Source organism: Drosophila kikkawai, chromosome 3R (assembly GCF_030179895.1).
Source record: "Drosophila kikkawai strain 14028-0561.14 chromosome 3R, DkikHiC1v2, whole genome shotgun sequence".
In the NCBI taxonomy this organism is placed as follows: domain Eukaryota; kingdom Metazoa; phylum Arthropoda; class Insecta; order Diptera; family Drosophilidae; genus Drosophila; species Drosophila kikkawai.
Genome location: NC_091731.1, coordinates 15,528,886 through 15,539,062, shown reverse-complemented (window position 1 = coordinate 15,539,062; position 10,177 = coordinate 15,528,886). Strand labels below are relative to the sequence as shown.

At 42.6% G+C, this 10,177-nt stretch overlaps 1 protein-coding gene across 1 annotated transcript; it reads left to right on the top strand.

The window, feature by feature from the left end:
- Window positions 1-4,347: 4,347 nt before the first annotated feature.
- gl (glass) lies at window positions 4,348-9,855 on the top strand. Its single transcript, XM_017180081.3, has 5 exons — window positions 4,348-4,570; window positions 5,658-5,794; window positions 6,047-6,177; window positions 6,664-8,150; window positions 8,633-9,855. The coding sequence occupies exons 2-5, from the start codon at window positions 5,749-5,751 to the stop codon at window positions 8,784-8,786; spliced, it is 1,818 nt and encodes a 605-aa protein (XP_017035570.3). The 5' UTR covers window positions 4,348-4,570; window positions 5,658-5,748; the 3' UTR covers window positions 8,787-9,855.
- The last annotated feature ends 322 nt before the right edge of the window (window positions 9,856-10,177 follow it).

Sequence of the window (10,177 nt, the reverse complement as noted above, 5' to 3'; positions counted from 1 at the left end):
GGAAAAAGCCAAAATATTCTCACACAAAAATTCGCCGAGCTCTCTCACCTGTTGAGTGGGTTAAAGGGAGGGATGAGGGGTACACCCAGGGGATTCCACGGACAGACATAATCTGATAAAATTGCAGTCGCATCTTCTGCCGGTTGTCACCACCTCGGTATCCTGTGAGTCCTGACGGAGGAGGAGGGTTGCGGTTGTTCGCTTTTGCGTAGATTATCATCAGCTACTCGGGACTGGCACGTGACCTGCTCCTGGTAGCGGCGATGATGATAGTGCCGATCAGTGGCTAATAATATGTTAACGGGCCTAATTGAAATTTAATATTTATCCAAGGGATTACAGGATAATCATTTGCGGTTCGCAAAAATGTAATTGCAGATAACGGGAGCGTGCGCCACCGCAGATAATTGAAGGACAAAAAGGCCTGTGAGAAACCTATGTTCGCTGTCATCAATTGGATCTTCTCACAGCATTTGTTTGCGGAAGTGATTCCTCAATAAAAAACAAACGCCGAGTGCGTCTTCATAGCTGCATTGGTTTGTCTCTGTCAGTCGAGTGGCTGGCCCAGGACGCAGTGGGCAACCCTTCCAAGCTGGCCCTGAACTCCTCTTCCTTGTTTTTCCGAAAGTATCGACTTACAAATTCAATTTGGCGCGCTCCGCTCAAGTGAAGAAGAGACAATGTCGTGGCCAAGTTCGGCTGTAATTCAAGTAGTTTGCTCCTTTCTTGGGGGAGTCCTTCGCTGCATTTCTGGTCCTTGAGAAGTAGGAGGAGGGTTTGTAATAAGTCGCGCGCATTTAATAAGCTGGCTTAGGTTTTTAATAAGAAGTGGGTTATGCGACGACAGTCCCGATCCCGATCCCGGCTCGTCCAGCTGTCAAGGATAGCCGTTCGTCCTGTCCGGCAAATGTCAACTGCCAACGGCTGCGCCTGTCACGCGGTCATCGATACTCTCCATCGGTCGTTGCAATTGCACTCACAGATGTTTAGGAACTCCTGATCCAGAACTTTACAATTCCCACTAAGACATTGCCCATCACGGAAACCATATATAGCACAGCAGTTGTCGATTAATTTGGGAAGGATATATTGGTTACCATTTGATGGACAGTCTAGAAAAGGATGATGTATAATGTATTTGTTCTTTCTTTGATTAATACTTAATATTTTAAAATTTTTTTTAAAAGGTATTGTACATGTTCATTTAATCTACATACATCCATTTGCCATAGGATCAGAGCATCGAATCAAAAATATATGATTTATAGAGTCGGAAATGACTCCATCATTGCATGACTAGCTTCTGATTGAAATTAGAATACTTCGCAGGGGTGTAAATATCAATATTTCGATTTTAAATTAAAAATAAGTTCTTTTCTCGCAAGTCCCAAAAGATATCCTCTCTTTTAACATTTATCAACAATCTGAAAACAAATGAACTTATATTTAAACCATAGAGAATTAAAATCAAAAATAAAATTTACGAAAAAACTCTTAAAGTAAATGTAAAACAAGAAAGAAAGCTAACTTTGGCCAGCCAAAGTTTGTATACCCTTGCAGGTAACAATTAAAATATATCATAACTAAGCCAAAAATGCATTAATTTCGATTGGGAAAGCAGTTTTGTGCTAGTTTTTATTAATTTAAAAAAAGTGCATACCAAATTTAAAATTGTAAGAAATCAAAATTTTTGGCAATTTTTGCTAATTTTAATGATGTTACCCCTTATCAAATTTCGCGAAATTGGCCAAAAAATCGATTTCTTCCGGACATGTCTAGAAAGATTCGCATGTTAATGCTGATCAAGAATATATATGGTTTATGGGGTCGGAAACGTCTCCTTCACTGCGTTGCAAACTTCTGACTGAAATTATAATACCCTGCAAGGGTATAATAAATAAGCAAAAAATGGCTCTCCAACTCCCTGAGACTTCCCCGACTTGGTTCAGCTCATTTCAGCCGCCTTCTAATATGACCGAATGGCATTAACATGTTGAATGACTCCCGCCCGAGTGAGTGGCAGCCAGCATAAAAAAGCAAAGCGCAGCCAAAACCCGGGGAAGCCCCATCAATGCCACCCGAAAAGTATTTCATTGATTTTCGAAGCCTCGCCAATACACAACGGAATACAACAGAACAGCAAAGGCGAAGAAACACACCGAGCATATAACGCCAAATGAGAATGAGTGGAAATACTCTGGTTGCTGGTTGCTGGTGGCAACATGGGAATCGCAGGGCGGGATTGGCATCGCCAGGATCATGTCCTGCCATTGTTTGTCATTTTAAATACGCAAAACAAACAGAAGCTACCGATGAGCCTCTGAGTAAACAGTTCCACGTGTCCGGAATCAGGCCGAGATGAGGTGGATGATGGGCTGGTGCGATAACAGGTCCACGAGAAATAGAGAGAAAGGGAGGGGGTGGCCAAATATTTATCCAGCGGCTCAATTTGTTGCGACTGCTCTGATTCCAGGACTCTTGTGGTCGGTCAGTCGAGGGCGTTTGATCAGCTGACACCTGAACACACCTGAGAGAGCTCTCTTAATTGTTATTGATACCCGGATTGACTTGGCTACCAGCTAGCCTCGAGAGCAGCGGATCCTAATCCGATCTGACAATCGGCAGCAGAACGGCCGAGTGGCTCAGATCCTTAGCCAAGTTGTTGACATGAAACCGATACCGAGACCGAACCAAAAAAAAAAAATATATAAAACTGGTTCGGATCCGATCGGACTATAGCTATCGATCTGATTTTAACACACACGACGCTGGCTGGGGTTGACCTGAAATTCCCATCGTTAAGGTAAGCCGATACAGGGGATATAGCTGGATATCTGGGTAACCAGACATCGATGTGCGTGTGTGAGCGATCTTTGCAAGCCCTTACACTCAACTGGTTTGGCCAATTCGGCCAAAAACTTTTTTCAGGCGTGTGAACTTTTTCAGCTTAATGGGAATTACTCGGATTTGGGGCCTAAATCTCTTGCTATATCTCTAGCGGGGCATTAGCGTTTCATCATTTTCCATCGCCTTTCCATCTGGCTTGTCTTCGTTTTCCTGATATTTCTGCGGCAACCACAAATCGAACTATCAAATAACATTCAAAACTATTTGCAATTGTCGGCCGGCTACAAGAGCATCGATCGATAGACAGTCGTCATTGGCCGAGCTACAAACGAGAATAAGCACCGGCAGATACAGATACATTTACAGAGATACAGCTAAAGGCAACACAGAAGCAGATACACCCATGTAGCCAGCAGATACAAAGATACTTACGAGTTACAGAAGCAGTCAAGTCAGGGGGTTGCCGACTCAGCCTGATGGACTGTCGCATTTAACCACAAAAGGAATGGAGCAAAGGAAGCAGAATGCCGTCGAAGACGATCAATGGTTGTCAGCCAGTCCGCACCAACTACCCCTGCCCACGCCCCCGGATAGCCCTTGCACTGAGAGAAAAAACGCCTCATGTGGTGAAGACAAATTAAAAACAAATTAAAGATTAGAGAACCACAGAAACAGGAAATTCTTAAGTGAAATTAAAATTTTTCCCATATTAAAAAATAGAAAATTATACTGCAAAAATATTTAATATTTAAATGAATTAATTCAGAAACTAACAACTGTATTGCCATAAGCTTATGGTACCCTCAGGGCAGACTACTTTTCCAAGGACCCAGCTCTTTTAAGTTGTAATTATGTATATAAAATATCAGCTTTATTATTAGTGTACCCCTTCACACCCCTCTCATTGATATCTGATGTCGAGCTGTAAAGATATTGGGTGACAAATAAAAACTACTGAAAACTGCTGCCGCTGATGTTGCTGCTGCTGCTCCGATGTTGCCGGCTACGTATGAATGGGCTCGAGACTGGGTCTGGGACTGGGACTGGGCGGGATCGGCAGTCGGAGCGGGGTACTCGGTACTTGAGGGGTAGTGGCCGCAAAAGCCGGTAGACGGAGCGCATTGGTTGGCCGACAACGATGACGGCAACGTTGTTGTGGTGGTGGATGGATCTGGAGTGGGTATGACTGTGGGACAGTGCAGGGCATTCTATACCCCCGGAGAGGGCTGCTCTGGGCAAGGGTCTTGCATGTGTAGTGCTGGGTACTTGTGTCATTATATCTGGGTATTGGGTGTGAGTGCGAGTGAGATTGTTGCCGCTGCTGCGTTGTCTTTTGCGCCCTTTTGTCGCTTGTTTATAATTAAGTGAGTATTTTTTTTTTGCGCCCTGCTTCTTCCTCTGTGGTTGTCGCTTTGTTGCCGCTCTGCCGATATGTCAGTCGATATTGGGACGAGGTGTCTCGAGCTGGAACTGACAATTAGTCGCCGTCTTATGCTCGTCGCCAAAAGTCGCTTCTTGCCCCGCACTCAGATCGAAAACTCAAAGTTTGCACAACAGTTCCAGAACCAAATCAATATCCAATCGAGAAACAACGATCGTCCTGTTTTAATATTAAATCTTCAAAGAAAAAATTATAAAAATATATAAAAAAAAAGTGAAGAATAGTGAAGTTCTGGTTTATTGGTGTTCTTCAGATCATGAAATACGTGAATTTATCTACAAGGTGCTAACAAAAAATTAATTTGTATATAAATACTGGAATACCACAAACATATACTGGATATATAATTAATTTATCGTAAAAAACATATTCAAAATATTAATAAGTGATCATCAACTTTCCTGAATTCTAAATAATCGAATAGTTTTTAAAACCCCTTTCTTTTAATGATCCGCTAGATCCTTAATTCCTTGCTAAATGAACTTGTCATATTACAAAAATTTAATATTGTTGAAATACATGATTAAGAAAAAAATTTACTCGAGATTTGTTTTAATTAAAAACGTAATTAATAATAGAAAAAAAATAATCTAAAAAAATAGTTAGAAGAATGAGGTTATATATTACAAAATTGAGTAGTAAATAAAATTAGTATAGTTTAATCCGATCTAAAAATAGTCTAAAGAATTTAACTTGGGATAATTGATAATTAACAATGTTAAATATAATGGTTATATGGTTATAAATGGTTATTATAAAATAGGTTACAATTTATACATACTATATAGAATACAAACGAACCATAATATTATAAACGAGTCCAATATTCGATTTTGTTGTATAACTTCCAGGCTAAACATTTAAACAATAATTCATTTAAAAACCGAATAATACGTTTTTGAATGACTCATTTTTTCATAGAAAACTAAAGTTTTGATTGATTTAACGGCATTCTCAATTTCAACCCCTTAATATTTCCTCCTTTAATGCTAAAATTTCTAAATTACAATTTTTTTGCTACTTGTTCCATTAATAGAATAGGACCTCATTCTGAGTGACCGACCTATGGATAACTCTCATTACAAATGTTTTAAAATTCCTATATCTATTTGGAATCTATGTACCTCTCCTTTGGAAATAGTGTCCTTAAATTTTCATGTATTTTCTTGTTAAATTTATAGACACAAGAATAAAATTGTATAATTATACCCCTTTAAAATAAGGTTTCAAATAAGTTCTTAACCCGATGCCCTATATGTTGGGCATTTCAAAATAATTGTGCAATTTGAAAGCTTTGGGTGTATTGATTTACTAAAAACTACGCAATGAGCAGAAGGTAACCTGGAAATATTGTTCTCTCGCCTTGCAGTTGGCAGCTAACGCATCAAGATGAAGCGTAGAAAAAGCAGAAACAAAGACCCGAGCGCTGAGTCCACACGTTCCAGAACTGGAGTCATGTCATGGGATTGTTATATAAGGGTTCCAAACTCCTGAACATAATTCTGGGTGAGTTAAAGCACATACAATACCATACCCATACCCCCTGTTCCCAGATGCAGCAACACAGATACAAAATCGCTGCGACTCGAGAGAGCAAAGCAAATGGCGGTCTCTCTGTGTGTATCGAGGGGCGGAGCTAAGCGCACAGTGGTTGTATCCGCATGCGAAATGTATCCGTGGGATACGAGCTGATGAGCATCTCTGCTCTGTTTGTGGCTAAAACGTTGTTTTTTGTTGCTGTTCTTTTTGGCTGCGCAGATTCCCTGGAAGACCAAGAGGGTGGAGCTATGTACATATCGTGCGATGTCTCAAACGGCGGTCCTGTGGAACCAGAGACGGGCTATGTGCCCAACAATCCCCTGTTCGGCTTGGCGCTGGACAGCCCCCAGGTGAGTCCTGGTATCCCTGTTAAAAGGCGTTCAATCTCTCCGGAAAAAGTGTCGCGTTCGGTTGTGCTAGTTGCACAGAGTTAAAAAATCATTTATCGGTATTTTCCGGACTATGAAAATTAAATTACTTAATTTTTAACCAGATCTTAGAAGCTATCCCTTCGACATCTGATCTAAAACCTTTGTTTTTCCTTTTGTTTTTTAAAGATTTGTTGTATTGATATTCATAATCTTTTATATAAAGTTGGTTTCTTTTCTGTAAAATAATTTTGCTCATTAGGTTTCCGTTAATTCTCCGGTTAAAACAAAGATATCGTGTCGTAAATGTTTGGAACAAGTCATATAGCACAGAAAAATAAGTTTAATTAGAAGAATAATTGTGGATTCCACATAAAGTTTAATATTTACTTTAAAAGGATGTTTTTCATTTCATTGTCAATTTAACTGAATCCCGTTGGTCTTCCTTTTCCGTTTCCGGTTGTGCAGCAAGAGTGCGCCGCTTCCTGCGTCGGCTGCTTATCCTGCCAGGGCAACACCGCTTTGCCTATCTCCTCGCTCACCAGCAGCGATTTCGACTGCGGCGGCTGCTTCGATCCCACAATTGGAGTGGGCGTTGGAGTGGAAGTGGGCGTGGGTATCGGAGGCGGCCACATCCAGATCAACACCACACCGCCGGCGAGCAGCGGCAACGGGAGTACCAACAACGGCGGAGGCTCATCGGGCAATCCCAGCTACTGGAGCACCGACGAGATGGCCTCCACGTTTCCCGGCCTGCCGCCACTGGACATCGATCCGCTGCCCAGCCTATTTCCCTTCTCGCCGTGTGGCGCCTCCTATAACTTCGCCGCCGGAAATCCGCATCAGGCTTCGCTCTCGTACACGGTGCATCCCCACCAGATGCTCATATCGCCCAACTCCCACAATCACGGCCAGATGCACTCGCAGCACCAGCAGCTCCAGCAGCAATCCCAAGCCCAGGCATCGCATGGTGGCAACTCTCTCCTCCAAGGCGGCAGCGGTAACAACGGCGGCAGCAACGGAGGTTCCAGCGGAGGAGGCAATGCGGCAGCCTGCTACTACGAGACCGCTGGGAGTGCTCCGCCTCCTCCGCCCCCGACGGCGGCCATGTATCCCAGCATGAGTGTTAACGTCAGCATGAACATGACGATGCATCACGGTTACGGAGCAGCCGATGGCAACGGGGTGCCGATGCAGTGCTCCCAGATGAACTGGACACCGCCCAGCAACTCCTCTACGGCGGCTGCAGCAGCTGTGAACGTTCTTTCCCCGCCACTCCTAAGTCCGGGCCACTATCCCACCTCCGCCACATACTCCTTTACGGCGGATTTCCGGGCACCAGCTCCGTCGGGCCTGGGCTCCCTGGCTCCGCTCACCGTGGGCGAGAAGGAGTCACCTTCGCCGCCAGCCAGTTCTGCCCTGGGTGGATACTACCCAACAGGAGTGGCCAACCAGGGATACACGCCGCCCCACAAGAGTCCCACCAGCTACCAGGCAGCCGCTCTCGGCCTGAGTCTGTCCGCTTTCGAAGATGAGGAGGACAGCAACGAAGATCCCGAAGACGAAGGCAGCAGTGGGGGGGAGATGAAGCCGAACCTGTGCCGGCTCTGCGGCAAGACCTACGCCCGTCCCAGCACGCTCAAGACGCACCTGCGGACGCACTCCGGCGAGCGGCCGTACCGCTGCCCCGACTGCAACAAGAGCTTCTCGCAGGCCGCCAATCTGACGGCCCACGTACGCACACACACCGGCCAGAAGCCGTTCCGCTGCCCCATCTGCGACCGGCGCTTCTCGCAGAGCTCCAGCGTCACCACGCACATGCGGACCCACTCCGGCGAGCGTCCGTACCGCTGCTCCTCCTGCAAGAAGTCCTTCTCGGACAGCAGCACTCTCACCAAGCACCTGCGCATCCACAGTGGCGAGAAGCCCTACCAGTGCAAGCTCTGCCTGCTCAGGTAAGTCCTTCGGAGAAAGAAGGCTCCGTTAAGACGAGCTTTTCCAACTCAATTATTTGTTAGAACAATGGGCAGTACTAAGACAATATAATTGTCATTCCAGTGAAGGGATGCATAAAGTCATAAATACATTTTTAAGTCGGCTTAAAGTAGCTTCTTTAAATATTCCTAAATGTTCTGAACATAAATTAAATATTCTAGAATAGAAATAACATCGAAAAATATTTTAGAATCCCTTCAAATAAATAATATAATAAAGTAACAGCAAATGTAGACAGTTCAAAAATAAATTTTAGAAGGCAATATAAAAAACAAGATACATTTTTAAATTTAAATAAAGATATAATTAAATTACATATAAATAAATAAATATATATAAATTAATTAAATTAGTAAGCTTTAGTTTGCCCACAAAAATGAATAGAATATTTCAACTACCAATGAAAATTGTACTTTAATTAATTGCTTTCCATCCACCATAGATTCTCGCAATCGGGAAATCTGAATCGGCACATGCGCGTCCATGGCAATAATAACAACAATGGCAGTAGTGGAAGCAATGGTGGAACTGGAGCTGGAGCAGGAGCTGCTGGCAGTGGCGGAGTTGGTGGTGGGGGCAACAGCCTCCTTACATGACAAAAGCCACGCAGTGCAGGCGGTTTCCAGCATTACCACCCCCCGCACACACATCCGCACGCCCACCCCCACCCCCATCATGTGCACCACCAGCATCATCACCACCACCCCGCCCACATGGGCAACTATGACTACGGGAATTACAGCATCGGCGATTACACTCCACCCGGAGCCACACAAAACTATTCAGGGTATTATTTCTGCGCACTCAATAAGCCGCCCAAGTTCGAGCGATTCTACTAGTAGGGGGCCTTGAATCTGAGGGATCCACAAGAGAATGAATAATGATTTAATATATAGGTAGTATCTACCAGGTACTAGCTCTGAGGTAATTAAACATAGTAGGGCTTAACTGAATCTGAAAACTGAAGAAAAATTAAGAAAAACATGCAAGTTAAAATATATTCTGATATTCCAACAAGATAATCCCATGGATATATTACACATTGATAAAACAAATATTTGGGTTCCTCTAAAATGCTTAAATTTATACTTATACAGGAGTGTCATAGAAATTTGTATGGTTTTGAATTCTATTAAAAAAGTGTCCAAAAGTTAATGTAACTTATAAAATGTTTTCTGGTATCGCATTCTAGACATTTTCTAATAGATTTCCAAGCAATAACTACTTCTGCGGAGACCCCGACAACGTTTTCCTAGGTCCCAAATGCAGATAAAAATGCTCAAATTGAAATTTCAGCTGGATCGTGGAGAAGCAAACAAATGTAGGCCTTAGGGCAACACTGTAAATATAAATAATGTATTTATTACATGTCGCTAGAATAATAATAATATTTAGTCCAAGTTAGTGTATTCATGGTATAATAATGTAGTTGAAAAAACACGCATAAATCTATTCCAAATTAGCCAACGAAATAGGATTTAAGTACGGACAGAAAGGAGTTCGAGTCTTGAGACGACCAACCACACAGCAGCACCCAAAACATACATAAAACACATAATGAAATATAATTAATTATAGTTTGTAGGCCTAAATGTAAGACAGGTGCTTTGATTTAAGCCAATTTTGCGTATACCGAAATAAAATCAAATATAACATTTTAAAGAATGTCTAAATTGTGCTAAGGGGATTGGGGGAGTAAGGTAAGGGGTAAGGGACGAAGGTAGTTTGGTGTTTTATGTATGAAAATAACAAAGTTTAATGCGCTCTCCCAATGCAATTTTAAAAATTGTATACGATAACTCAAAATCTACTAAACCAATCGGTTCGAAATTTGGAACATAACTAATTCTATAGGTACTCACGTCCGGCTTTTTTAATTATTATATTTTTTCTTTAACAAATGAACTTTATTTTGTAGTCAAAAATCGGCGTTTTGACTTCCAATTTTGATACAAAATCGGAAAATAAATTAAATAAAACGCCGCGA

Coding starts and splice junctions, on each gene's coding strand:
- gl (XM_017180081.3), top strand. CDS start 5,749: ATGGGATTGTTATATAAGGGTTCCAAACTCCTGAACATAATTCTGG. Junction 5,795..6,046: donor ACTCCTGAACATAATTCTGG/GTGAGTTAAAGC, acceptor TTGGCTGCGCAG/ATTCCCTGGAAGACCAAGAG. Junction 6,178..6,663: donor TGGCGCTGGACAGCCCCCAG/GTGAGTCCTGGT, acceptor CCGGTTGTGCAG/CAAGAGTGCGCCGCTTCCTG.